This window comes from Rhea pennata, chromosome Z (genome assembly GCF_028389875.1).
Source record: "Rhea pennata isolate bPtePen1 chromosome Z, bPtePen1.pri, whole genome shotgun sequence".
NCBI lineage: Eukaryota > Metazoa > Chordata > Aves > Rheiformes > Rheidae > Rhea > Rhea pennata.
In genome coordinates this window covers 20734287-20748967 of record NC_084702.1, presented here as the reverse complement: position 1 = coordinate 20748967, position 14681 = coordinate 20734287, and the positions used below count along the sequence as shown (strand labels likewise).

Below are 14681 nucleotides of genomic sequence, written 5' to 3'. Positions count from 1 at the left end.
ATAAAGAAGCTTCCTGTTTTGTTCTTCTGCTGAAAGGTGCAAGGACCTGGTGAACTGTCGAAAACAAACAAGGATTACCATTAGGAGCCAAAGTAAATAAAATTGAAAGTCAACATACAAAATGAGAAAATGAAAGAAAAAATAGGATCCATTCCTTCCCCTTTTTCTCCAAAATGGATAATAATGGAAGGATTTTTCCATATAATTAACTACTTATTTCCAGAGACTGAACACTTGGTGGGCCAAAATTGTAATAATCATTCTGTCACCTCACTCTGCTCTCCTAGTCTATGAAAAAATGAAGTCCTTGAAAACTAACCTTTGTTTTGTCTTCTGACATTATCGAAAGTAGGCTAAGAAGAGTCAGCTTTCCTCTTTAATATAAAATACCCCATTAGTTTAACTAGTCATTAATACCTACATACATATATAAAAGGGTTATATTTTCTAACAATGGAAAGCATTGTGAACAAAAATAAGGGAGAAAAAACAAACTGAAAGATTTTGCAGAGCCCCACATATGGCTTCCACACCTGAGATACAAGAACAAAATACCTTAAGCTTTTTATGTTTGTTTTAGCACTCTCTTGATTTATTGGCAAGTTGGCCAGAATTCTATCTTCCTTCATGTTTCACTGGCTCTAGTGTTATTTTCTTACAAACCTTATTCTTTCTACAAAAGAGTAGCTGTTACAGAACTAGGGGAATCACCCATATGCCACAGACACAAATGTTTGAAAAATTCTAAGCAAACAAAAGCACATCATTAAAAGATCGCTTAAAGGGTCAGGAAAGAAAACATTCCAGTCAGATACTGAATGGTTTAATAATTATATACCAGCTTTGGCAAATGTGAAAATCATCAGCAGATCTTGACCAAAGGTTTTCACAATACTGATACTGCTTATGAAAGAAGCGGGACGGACATTAGTGGTTTTAGTGAGTTTCACAGGCACAAATAGACAGTTTTCGGTATATGCATTAATTGGTGATTACAGTCACTGACTTTGACATTTACAGTGCCATAATGCCAAAGATTTCAGCAGGATGGGGTACAATCAATGTACAAGCTAAATACAAAGCCTGCTGACAAGACTTTAAAGATCTCTATAGTCTCCATTTATGTCTTAGAATGAAGAAAGGCAAGGAAAGAAAAAGAAAAGTGAAAGATGGCTGAGAAAGTGTGGGAAAGAGTCTAATAACAAAGAGAGGAAGCACTGGGGAAAAGGGAGGGAGGGATCAAATACCCATAGACGATAGGGAGGGAAAGGCTGGTAAAAGAACTGCTGCAAAGAGATGAAGCTGGGAACACAATTCATTAGTAGAAAGGGGAAGAGGTGTGAAGTTCAAATTATAAAAGCCAAACTTCCAACAGCACTGGCACTTTGAAAATATCTCACTCCCAACTGGTACTAGAGGCACTTTTCACAGGGAAAACTGGTGTTCCCAGTTCACATAGGATGAGGTCCTCCTTTACTACAGAAGAAGAAATTCTCCAGAAAAGACAGTGTCCAAAATACACACAGAGCAATACAAATGAACTTCCCTCTACCAAATAACAAAGAATAGAGCAATATCCTTATGACAGTAAGAACAGTTACTACAGGATGTTGCTCAAAATGTCACTTTCTTCCCCAGGTTACTGTCTCTCTCTCTGGCAAACCCCTTCTAGCAGCATGCTGCCCAACAACTGCAGCATCGTCTGAACCTCACTGACCTGCCAAGAATGGTCACTCTGCATAAAAAACTGCATCAGAGAGGGTCTACACAAATACTGAACAGAATCTCCAAAGTTCATATAGCTAGCATATGTAAAAAAATACAGTCACAACCTGAGATGCATTTTTAATTATAGCACTGTTATGCTTCATTAACAAGTGTGTAATAAATATTGTAATCTAAAAAAAATCAAAAGTAGGCTTGCAATTTATCACATTTTCAAGCTTGCTCAATCTAGTAAAATCATCAAAATCAGTCTTTTCTAAACAGCAGCTTCCACCATTGTCATCTAGTAACAATTCAAGTAGAATTCTGGGCACCTGTGGTTATGTTAAGATGAGAAGAAATCTTGTAAGGTGGTTTATTCCTACGCCAGTGGCGCTATGTCTTCTAACGAAATTTGTATCTAAGGGACATGTATTTAGTCTAAATACCACAAAATACACTGCCACTTTAATAAACCACATATGTATACACTCTAGAAAGAATGCTTTCTACCAGGTCAGTCACATGAACATGCCCAAAATATGTAACTACACAATCAGTTATATATACTTGCAAGGAATATTGTCTTTAAAAGTATTATAGTTAATAAACCATGCTAAATGGTTCATATATGTTTACTATCATAATATAATCTACTTTCTAAGACTTCAGGCATCAGCTGTAACACATTCAAAGATGTAAGAGTTCACTGTATTAAATCTCTTCAATCTGGTCTATCAGATTTTCTTTAGTTGTTAATTACTGTTTCTTTACCAAGCTTATTTTTGATAAATTTGGTAAATTTAAAGTCTGCAAAAGGTTAGACTCGCAGAAATGCCACATCAGTCTAATAAGTTAAAACATTTATTATTTATTAGCATTGCACTCAAGGCACAAGTGTAAGGTATCAACATATTAATAAACAATCGTTTGTCTCTTTAAACATGATGTTCAAAAGTAGGCAAGTGGTCAGACTAGAAGCAGCACTTTTTGACACTAGGTAGGAAAACAGCTCTTTTGGAGAGGAAAATGAAGAATAGGAGAGTAACTCCTATTCTGTTGACAGCAGCCTGTTTGGATAAAGACCCAATTTTAACCAACAATAAGTAGTATTTAGATTCCAGAGGAGGCTGCATTTAAGCCTCTCTAATAGATAACTAGAATGGATAACTTCTCCGAAAGAGAGTGTGGGTGAAACAAGAAATGAAATGAGAAATATAGTGTGCATATTGGGTGCATACATATACATATATTACACTCTCATGCACTACATTCAAGACTATCTTAAACAGATTTCTCCTTTCTAAAGTATAAAGAGCAAAAAAAATCAAAACAATTTGTTCTTTCAATAACCATGCTAAAAAGAAATACAGCAAAACACCTCCAAACAGAAGTATTTGATTTAAAAGACTAGTAATTCAGTTTTCAAGCAGCTATTCCACAAGTCATTCATCCCACTGAATCTTCATATCAGAGTCTGATTTAGTGTTTGAATGACTTGCTTTATGCAGATGATAAAATCTGATGACAGAATTACAATGTTAACTTTGAAATTACTTGCTTGGTCAATTTGGCAAGAGCTTACTTATTGACAAGAAGTAAACATAGGAATGAGAAAATGTTTATTATTTTGAGAAAAAAACAACAGAACTATGTATTACCTTTTATCTTCTAATCTATCAAACAAATCTACAATTAATCATAGAATCATAGAATCAGTAAGGTTGGAAGGGACCTCTGGAGATCATCTAGTCCAACCTTCCCGCTCAGCAGAGTCACCTAGAACATGTACAAGTTGAAAAAAATGCGAATTGAGAAGCTCCTAATTCTTTAAACTACATTTGTCCAATTAATTAGAAAAGATGAACCTGCAACACGGTCAGATTATACATGACTAAATCATACATGAATACATAATTTACATGAAATAATGGTAAGAACCTATTCCTTTACAAATTTATAATGATTATATGCTGTCACTGAAGATAGGTCAGTACTCAAATATATTCCTACTGCTGCTTAATAGCTGTATTAGCTTTTACATTTATACTGCACTTCTGATTTGAAATAATCTCAAAACACTTGAGAAACTGAAAGAGATATATAAAACCCATGTGAACGTCCTAAACCTGCATGAACAGATGGACATACACACAAGACAGCAACAAGCAGAAAAGTGAAAATATCCATCTCAAACACACCTGGAGGACAGAAAGCAGACTGGAAGTGTATAGTAGCCATTTCAAAATTAAGGGAGAACTGTATTGATAAATACAGATATACTTACCCAGCTCATACATAACAAAAGATTAAAATAAACAGTTGTTTCAGCAATCCTATACTCAGCTAGAGGTCAGCACAGAAAAATGCTTCTCCTAACAGCTATGCACTGGTATATAATGCTTACAAGTGCAGATTAATATACCTGCACTCCTTTTACACCGGAAGACTGTTTATATTCTCATCTCTACACCTCTTTTGCACACACAACATAAGGATATCAAATATTCACATCTTCATTAAAGCCACTCACAAAACTCATTCATTTGGTGTCTCTACTTCATACAATCCCGTCCAAAAAAAAAAAAAAAAAAAAAAAAAGAAAAAAGAAAAAAAAACCCAGCAACACCAGCTCACCTGCAAATAACAATTCTCTCTCAAACCAACATCTACAACTCACATATCTTCTAATAACCACAGATTAGAGGAAGATGACTCCACTCCCACCAAAATACTGACCAAAAGCAACCATCACAAATTAATAGAACCAATTAATAATATGCAAATGTAGACTTTTAATGCAGAAGTCAAGCTAGTTCCCATAATACAGATGATGATTACTCTTTAATTGAACATCTGCAAGTCAGCGGTTATCTAATCACACCACCATATACATATGATTTAAACAGTATATTTTAAACAGTATCAGTTATGACAACTGCAACTAGTTCATTGTTCCCACTGTTTTTCTTTGTCAATGCCTGAATGAATCTGTCTTACCTTGGAGTACCAAAACATCTGGGACATCCTCCACAGAGACAATGCTCCTCTAATTTGTTTAAACAGCTGCTGTATCTCCTGTAAAACTACCCTGCCTCAGTAGACACATTGTATAACCTCTGTACCCAGGGCAAAGCCATTGATTTATTAGTTGCCAGCCTTTTCGTGTTTGGGAATCAAGCACTTAATACCACTGAAAATGGCAGTGAATTTTTCTCTGCTAGGTTCCTCATACATGGCTATTGTGAAACTAGTCTAGGTACTTAAATTTGTTTCCGTGGTTTCTTCGATGATGTTTTTTATTCTTCTGCACCTACATCTCTGAACAGTGTTATTTTGAGTGTGTAACAGTGCTTTACTACACATACATGTACCTTTAAACTTTTTCTGGTTTATTTGGTGACTGTATGTTTTCTTTCTTTTTTGGATCAAATTGCTTGCCATACATATCAATTAAGTATTTGATATAAGAGTACTTGCAACAATATAGAATGAATCTTCTGAATGATGACTTTTCGTGTGAGCCAATAGTCAACAACCTCTTCCAAAAGAGAGAGTTAGAGAACATTATCTTCCTCTTAATACAGATATTTCAAAAATTCAATTTTGTATTTTGTTCAATAGTTGATAATCTTTACTGGTTAACTCAAATAGTCATCTCCCAAATAAGACTACTAACATTAGGACTCTCTTGTAATTTCAGTTCTCTTTTGTATCTTATATCCTGTATTCATTGCAAGCTTCAAATACACTTTCATTTTTTATCTTCAGTGGAAACATTCTGCATAATCAGACCTAAAATCCTGTTGTCACCTGTTTCTGTAACTTGAGAGGAAGACAACATTTTGAACTTTAAAATTTAATTATGTAGCAAACAATGTGACTTCGTGATCTAAACATCCTTTACACAAATTAAATATCAGATGAGGGTATTTCAAAGCTATAGCACCAATATTATTTTATTCTTGGACGTATTGGAGTTTTTCTTTAATTATCTCTGTCAACTGACACTTTCAAACTCTACTTCGGTGATTCTTGTTTCAGCTTCCAAGAACTTGACAAATGTCCACGAATTAAGTCATACTTATTGCTAGCTACATTTAATGTAATCTTTTTGTTATTTGCATGAGTTTTTAGAAGACATACAGTGCAATATTCGTGCTGAATAACTTGCATTTCAATTTATTATGTAATTTTGCAACAGAAGAGTCATTTTATACAGTGCAGACTGTGGAGACTAGACACAATTTTGTGTCTCTGATGTTTCATAATCTATAGGACTATCATTAGAGTGTGATATACTTTCTTTATTAGATGCTCTTCGCTTCTATATAGTTTAACAACTATTTCATTTGGAAATGAAAATGGTTTTGTTTGTTTCTTTGATCAGCACTGTAAAACATTGTTTTGTAATGTTGAATCCATTTTCTAGAAAAAAAAAATCTTCTGGTTTCACAACATAATTAAGTATGCCAGAAACAAACAAATCTCTGATTAGTCTAGCTCACATTCAAGCAACTTAGTTTATTATGAAGATCTTCTTTGCATTTGTTTCCTGAAAAGAAAGCATATCTTTCCCAAACAACATTTACACAGAGATAAAAGCAATTTAAAAGTTCCAAGACCTCTCTATTCCCACTGGCAAGGAATATAGATCCCTGAAGCCTCTGAGCCTATCAAATACATTAAAAAAGAGAAGATTTCATCCTGTCAGATCCCTTAAGTATCACTTGCTTTCACAAAAATTTGGAAGAAATATAACCTACTATTCCCATGCTCTGTCAAATTTTTTTTCTACATTCACACGACTGCATTTCCTATCTATGTACACGCGTGTGCTCATATAAATAGGTAAGGTTTTTTATCTTCCTCTCAAATGTTGAAACAATGAAAAGCTGAAATACTGGATAGAAAATGAAGATTAATTCTTAATTCCAGTCACCTGCTACAGATTGGAAGCTTTAAAAATAAAAATATGACAATGCTCTCCTCTATGACTATTCATCAGTTTTGATAGCTAGCGCTTCATCCCCATCCTGCTGTCTACTTAAGGATCTTTATTTTTCTGCATTTTTTAAAAAAGAAAACCATCAAATATCAACAAACTTAGGCTCAAATAAAAACTCCTTTAGTCTAACACTTGTAGACAATAAAGCCTTTAATGGAAAGGTATTTGTCACAGATTAATTACAAAATACACGTATAGCTGTTAGAGAGACCAAACATGCAAACAGTTCCAGCGTTTTTAATAAGAAGAGATCATAAAGTGATTACTGGCTGCTTATCTCATTCAGAATTGCCCTTAATATAGTTTTGCATACAGTAGTGAAACTAAACTAAATTAACTGCTCCCAGCTATAAAAAGGAACTATTAAAATAAAATCCTATAAATTACCTAGAAAATTATTAATGCAATTATTTCTTCAAACAGACATTGAAGAACTAGAATTAGGAAAAAGTAATTGAAAAACTCAAAGTGAGACAGACTGTGGACCACTAACACTGCTTATATGTAGCGAGTAACCAAGCATAACTGGAATGTTTGCATGAAAATAAAGTATCTTGCAGTATTACACTACCAATAAGTCACTCAGAGCATGACTTGCTATGCATTCGTCTCTGCCACAAGTATGCTGTACAAATGTAAGGCATAACTTCTTATGCTCCCTTTTCTCTTCATCCTCTTATGAAGGAACAAGGAATGAACTGTCTTGTAAATACTTCTAAAATATTCCTGAAGTAAAAAAGAAATGAGTGTTTGGGTGCAAAGAGGCAGGTACCACAGAACAGGCCACTCAATGAGAAAAACAGTATATAAAAACTGGTAATTTCCATGACAGCTTCTTTGAAAAGAAGCCACCTGAGCAACCTTTTCATAGTCATAAAAGCGACCAGGGATGTGCTCGGGAACACTATCCTCTGCCAATTTCCTTATAAAGCAAAGACAAACTTCTACATAATTAAAGTTCACGAGAAACTCAAGTTTTACTGTATCATTATGAAAGCATGAAAATAAACACAATTTAAAACTTTATCTGATAGAAAAGCATGTATGCAAGAGAACAAAGGTGAGAAGTGTCCAGCTTGGGACTTGTGTTTCTTGAACATTTAATTTTGTGATGCTGTTCCTGCAATGATATACTGCGTCTAGAACAGACAATCTTCATTGAATTAAAAAGGATTACTATAGAAATGCACACGTTATGCAACATTTGAAGTGACTGATTTTCCTCTCTCACATCCATATAGGAGAGCACAATGAAAGAAGTATTTAGTCACTATTCCTTTCATTCTCATTGAGAACAAAATGTTCTGTCTTTAGCAATAATGTAACACAAGAATGAAGTCATTCTGAATGGCTATAAGAAGACTGACGGATAGCTTGTACAACCAACATAGAAATAAGAAAATGAGACATTGCATAGAATTCATTTTTGGAGCTGAAAGTATGTATATTATTAGTTCACTGCTGTTTTTCCCCATTGTTCCCTCCTTACTGTATAACTTTGAAACATACTAGTCTTTAAACATACATAAGCAGAATAGCTTTTGTGTTTGAATATTCCAGCCTGCAGGTTCTTTTAAATTAGAAATCCTCTAAAATCACTAGAACCTCCAAAACTGCAACAAGAAAAATATCTGATACTGATCAGAAGCAGCACACAAATACTTTTATTTTGTCATGCCTAAATTAAGTCAAATGGGGGTTAGCCTGATACTAATTTTCAAATTTAACATTTGCATTTTTCCATGCTCATATTCCTGTCAGTTTTTTTATATTATAATGAAAAAATTAAAAGTCCACAGCACCTGAAATACGACATTCAAGGATATACACGGAAATTATTTCTCTTTCAACTGTTGACTACAATAGTTTTGAAGCTTTTTGTTCTCTACACATTCAGAGCAGTCTATTTTCTTATTCTGTCTCAGATGCAGAAAAAGGAAAAAAAAAAGAAGCACAATTATTTCAGACTCTAACCTGAAATGCTACAACCTCTGGCCCGCCTTTCAGCCCTTCCACTGCAAAGGTCTCCAGGTGCAGTTTGGGTAGCTGCAGGGTGAAGTCATTCCTGGTTGCCGCAGTCCGTGACAGCAAGGTCTGATCTCTGACCTAAAGGGAAAAAAACAGCATCAATGGTAATTCCCCTTCAGACACATTAACTGGGATGAACTGGGTCCCCCTGAGCCCACTGAGTGGACTTGCATTGATCGCTGGACCTGAAATCCATGAATAAATTTAGGACTAATTGATTTTTCGTTGCAAATAAATCTCTAATTCAGAGTGCTCAGAGAGAATGTTAAGAAGAAAAAGCATCCTCCTCTGGTCTGAAATGAGAAGGAAAGAAGAGCTGCTAAGGGCTCACAAGCCCAACTGGTGTACACATTTTATAGACCTGTTACCCCCAAAAAAAACTAGTAAGAAAAGAAATAATAATTCTACTTCTGACTCAACAGACATCAACTATGAATTTAAGAAGTACTGTGCAATCATACAAAGAAGAAACTCATAAGTGACTTCTGTCTACTGTATGAAGATAATACCAGTCCTTCACAAAAAGGTTCATTTAATATCAGTTCAACTAAATCCTTGACTGAAATGAATAATCTTCAAACAAAACAAAAAAAAACTAATCATAATTTTTTTTCTCTTTCTATTAATCACACAGCTATCAGATGTCCTATTGCAGGCTCACATGTAAAAAATAGCATCGTATTGGTATTGATGAACTTTTTATACAATTTCTAAATACACCAATTTGGAGGCAGAAATAGTACAAATTGTAGAAGATTCAAAGAATTTGATATTTATTTATTTAATTTCTCAGACAGTCCAAAAGGTAAGGATAAAACAAAACCCGCAAACACTATCAATGTTTTCTCCGTATGTCCACAAACATAACTAAATGCAGTTGGTATCACAGTGCCACCTGCTGACTAAGAGAGAAATTATTTTTCATTTAGAAACTTGCCTGCCTTCCGAGTAACTCTGAGCATTATAAAATGATCAATATATTTCTCTTTAAACAGCTTGAGATTAGTATTTTGACCATTATTTAAAATTCAGAACTTACATATACTACAAAATGTAATTATGTTATCAATGTAGATGTGAAATGATATATTTTATACACATAACTTCCATGAACACATCACTTATATCTATGTCCTATATATTGTTCCAAACATCCACTTTCCTTCTATTTAATACAAATATTATCATGTCCACTTGCAGCAGATCCCAGTAGTGAAATTATATTCCAATACAGATGGATACACATGCACATTAATATACATATCTGTGAATGAATAGATGAAACACATTCAAATGACAGACTACCTATTCAGAGCAAGAACAGCTAGTATTCCAAAGGTAATCATTTACTGCCTTTAACAATACACAGTGATACTAAAACATCAGTAAAATATACCAAATATATCCTAAAATATACATATATCAGGTGCTACACTACTTACTAAACGCTATTTTAAATAAATTCGACATTTTCTCCCTCAGAGCTCCCCGTGCTCAAAAGAACTCATCAATCGTGAATTAAAATATATGCCCATTCATTTTAAATCCCAGATTACTTTTTTGTAACCACTTACAAAATTAATTTTTTTTAAATGTTGATTGTGAGTGAACATATTTCAAATACTAGCACAGCCTTTGATATCTGCTCTGATTAAAAGAAGCATGCATGTGTAAATCTACTGACATAAAGACGAAAAGATTTTATTTTATTCTTTGCCCTGTTCTGTGGGAATAGGGAGCCTTACATTTCCCAGGTTGACCTTAAGAATTCCTGCCAGTACCTGTGGCCGCCAAACATATGCACTATGATGCAATTTTTATAACAGGAAGGGCCCTCTACACATTTTTTGCACACATAGTGTACTAGGTTCAAGATACACAGTCCTGTGGAACAAACATACTCTCTGGAGTGTTCTGTCAGCATGTGTAATTCTGGCCAGATGTTAACCTTGCTGAATATAATTAAAAAATACGTATTTTAAATACATATATATAGATATACACACACAACACACATATGCACGCACACACATACTTGATTTACATTTTTACAGTTCATATCTTCCAACTTTTCAGTGTCTTTTCATTGCCAGTATACACACAGATAAAAGAAAACATTAATGTGGATTAAGGTACTAAGAATTTATCAACATCAAACCACCAGTGTTTTTGCCTTCTACCCTTCTGAACCATAGTCAATAGATCTAAATATTTTACTGCACCCTGGCCAATTCATTGTTTGATGTTTAAAAACTCACCCAAAATCAAAGAAAATTTATTAAATTTGAGCCCCCAAATGAGATACTATTAGCTTTGAAAGTCAAGTTTAACTGCGATATTGATGATTCTCTTTTTTCTGTGACAAAATTCACAAGGGAAATCCCTATGTCAAAGTACAAAAGCAGATTGCTAATACTAGAGGGAAAAAAACAATGTATAAGCAATGTAGGTATAATACACACACAATGCAGGCAGTGGAGGTCCTTTTAACCCTATTAGTATCAAACTCTGCATTTCAGTACTGTGGCCTGACACCTGCTGAACAATAAAATACAAAAAAAAATCATTTTTAAAAATGTCTTAACTGTAATAAACATAAAACATTAATACCACAACATCAGAAAGGTATACTTTATCCTTAAAGAATATGGCATTTGAAATGAAGATTCACAGCTTAAAAAAAAAATCCTTTTTCTGGTTTTAATATTTAGATATTAAAATGTGAATTTCATTATCAAAAAGTATATTGAGTAAACTCTATCTAAAAAATAATCAAGTTATAGGTTTCTCTTCAGAAATTCTTACAAAGATTCAAGGAAAAATACAACAAACAGAAGACTGGGGACATATTGTGCAAACACCCTTCCACTGTTTCACTAAAAATGGAAGCAGTCCTTCAGCTTTCAGTACCTACTCAAGAATTTAAAATTATTATGGCCACATGTGCATGGAATCACATCGGAGAGGCCATGTCTAGATTAAATCTCCTTTTAAAACTGTTCTCATAATTTCTTGCCTGTTGGCTTTTTGAGAGCCAAAAAGAAAGGTCTGTAGTTGGGAGACTGTGCTGATTTTCTCCCTCTAAGGAAATAAACAGAGTATTTATACAGACACTTACACTACAGAACTATTAGTCAAAGGTAGAACTGTTAGGATAAGATAATTCTGTAAGACAAACTTTTTCTAAGGTTATCAGAGAAAAAAAAATATCCTATACAGCTAAGTTTTATGAAGCAAATTTCAGAGTTTTTATTGTATTTATTGTCACTTTTTTCCCCCTGTATTTGAAATCCAAAGTTAGAATATTATATCTGAGAATGATCTGTAGGCTACAGACCTGAAATTACAATCTAAATAACTAATCATGCTTACTGCAATGATTAAAAATGTCTAAGAGACATCTACTCAGAAATGAGTAGTGAGGGAAATTTTACAAAAACATCTATACCCAACAGTAGCCGATAGCAAGACTGCATTTATGTAACTACTGTCTGAAAATGGGTAAAACCATAAATAGATCCATATCACTCTATTATAACAATCAAAACATTTTACAACAATGCAGCATAGTGATTTAATGACACTTAAGTTTTTAATTATCAGGAGATCAACACACAAAAAACACAGTAACCACTCAAAATTAATAAAGTACTGATGAATTCATATTGGAGCTGAAACTGGAAAATAAAAGTTACATTACTGACTAAATCAATGTGTAGCACTTGATGCACTAATTCTGTATGTCCAAAAATGATAGTAGAAATTCTCTGCTGATCTGAGATAGAAATAATTTTGGATGCAGCCCGCTTCCGTCATCATCCTTTGTTTTCCGTCTGCATAGTTGGAGCTGGTATGTCCAATTACACCAATGGAGACACGGTACTAAATGCTAGCAAGTTGTAAGCATTATTAAGATGTGCATATTTCTCTTTAACATCTTGTCCAGTTATACTCTGCCTAGTACAAAAACCTCTAGATTCTAGTCCCTCATTTTGGGACTAATTCTTCACTACTTTCTTACACTGAAGAAAAATTAGATTATTTGTGGATAAACACTTTACTACATACGCTACACAACAGAACTTCTGTAAGTTCAAAGTCGACCAATCATACCCAATCATAGAATCACGGAATCACAGAATGGTTGAGGTTGGAAGGACCTCTGGAGATCATCTAGTTCAATCCCCCCACTCAAGCAGGATCACCTACAGCATGTTAGACAGGGTTGCATCCAGGCAGGCCTTGAGTATCTCCAGAGAAGGAGATTCCACAGCCTCTTTGGGCAACCTGTGCCAGGGCTCCGTCACTCTCACAGGGAAGAAATTCCCCCTCACGGTCAGGCGGAACTGCCTGTGCTTCAGTTTCTGCCCATTGCCTCTTGTCCTGTCACATGGGACAACTGAAAAGAGTTTGTCCCCGTCCCCTTGACACCCTCCCTTCAGGTACTTATAAAAAATAGTTCCTAGCAGGTAGAAGGCTGAGAGCTCATTTTGCTTTCATTTCCTATTACTACTTCTAATGGCATATTATCTGCAATTAAACATCAGAATAAAAAACTACAATGACTCGGTGATTTGGTGTTAGTGAACAGTATACAATGATTTAGTCTGCTTGGCTATGAGATCATCATATTGCTGAGTTATTAGAAGCTATGATGGTTATACACATCACTCCAAAAGAGTGCCAGCAAAACAGTTTATACCACAACATTATTTATTCTGCATGTGACATATAATTAACAATAATGTTTTTAGAAACTTTTTAAAATAGGAAGGAGGCAGTTAGAATTCAGCCCACACCTTAGTCTTAACTGCAGTCTTTCAAGTATGTTTCTAGATAGCTGCATAAGGAATGTCCACATCTCCTGAGTATGCTGAATGGAAGCCACGCTGTACAAAACAAAGACATCTAAGTTGCTGTTGCAGATGCACTGACTATGGTCTTCTGCCTTCTTCAGTGCAAAACACTTAAACAAACACTTGCCCGTTCATAAGAGTTTCTAATAACTTATTTTTCTTGAATTGATATAAATAACCATGGAACTAAAGACAGTAATAAAAAACAATACATGTAGGAAAGCAAGTGGAGAAAGGACTACGGGCTATAGTTGACTGTACAGCTGTTATGTAGCCACCACAGTTAGCTTTAAGCACTCATTAAGGGCTAACAGATCCTTTTATATTCTCCCACCAAAAGAAATGCATACCCAAACTCAAAGGTTTGATTTCTATCAAAGTGGAGGTTTTAAACAGCATCTGTACATACCTGATGTAGGTAGCCATACACTGATCTATTAAATTATACATACAAAATATTTCACTTAAATGAAAAACTATTCAAAAATTCTGATTTACAGGATTTAATAACTCTTTTTATACTGTTGACATACACAAACTCTCAAATCTTTATTTATAACACAACACATTTTTATAGGTAGCAATTTATAGGTAGGTTAATTACTGCATAAACAGCTGATATGTAAAGAGGTAAGGCGCATATAAAGATGATATTTTGGGAGTGCTTCTCCCCTCCCTCACCCCAGCCTCTTCTTTTTAAAGACCATTCAAGAATCTGGAAGTTCATTTACTGAGCAGAAGGATACCACCTTAAGCTTGCCTAGAAGTTTAGCTCAAGTTTTCACATATTATTAAACACACACAAACAGATACACTCTATATGCTCTACAGAGAAAGATGTTAATTTGATTCAGGGATGTTTTTTTTGCAAGCACTGACCACTGCACCAAAACTTTGATGTAATTGCAGGATGTGCACTTTAATATACTCATTCCCTGGGAATGGATTACAATGACCTTGGGCTGAAAATGCACCTATATGTGGAGAAAATTGTAGTTAATGCACTAACTAATTCCACAGTTCTCCAAAAAAGGATTTTTCGTTACTGAAGGCAAGCTACACAAAAGTATTCAGCCTTCAAAAAA

The 14681-nt window shown here is 34.4% G+C and overlaps 1 protein-coding gene across 5 annotated transcripts in view; it reads right to left on the bottom strand.

Annotated features, from left to right (window-relative positions):
- Positions 1–14681, bottom strand: part of CCDC171 (coiled-coil domain containing 171) — a 152110-nt gene that overhangs the window by 34758 nt on the left and 102671 nt on the right. For all 5 annotated transcript variants that reach the window (XM_062600270.1, XM_062600272.1, XM_062600271.1 and 2 more), the window contains one exon: positions 8687–8818. In XM_062600270.1, the coding sequence (XP_062456254.1) occupies positions 8687–8818 (132 nt within the window). The remainder of the gene's footprint in view (positions 1–8686; positions 8819–14681) is intronic.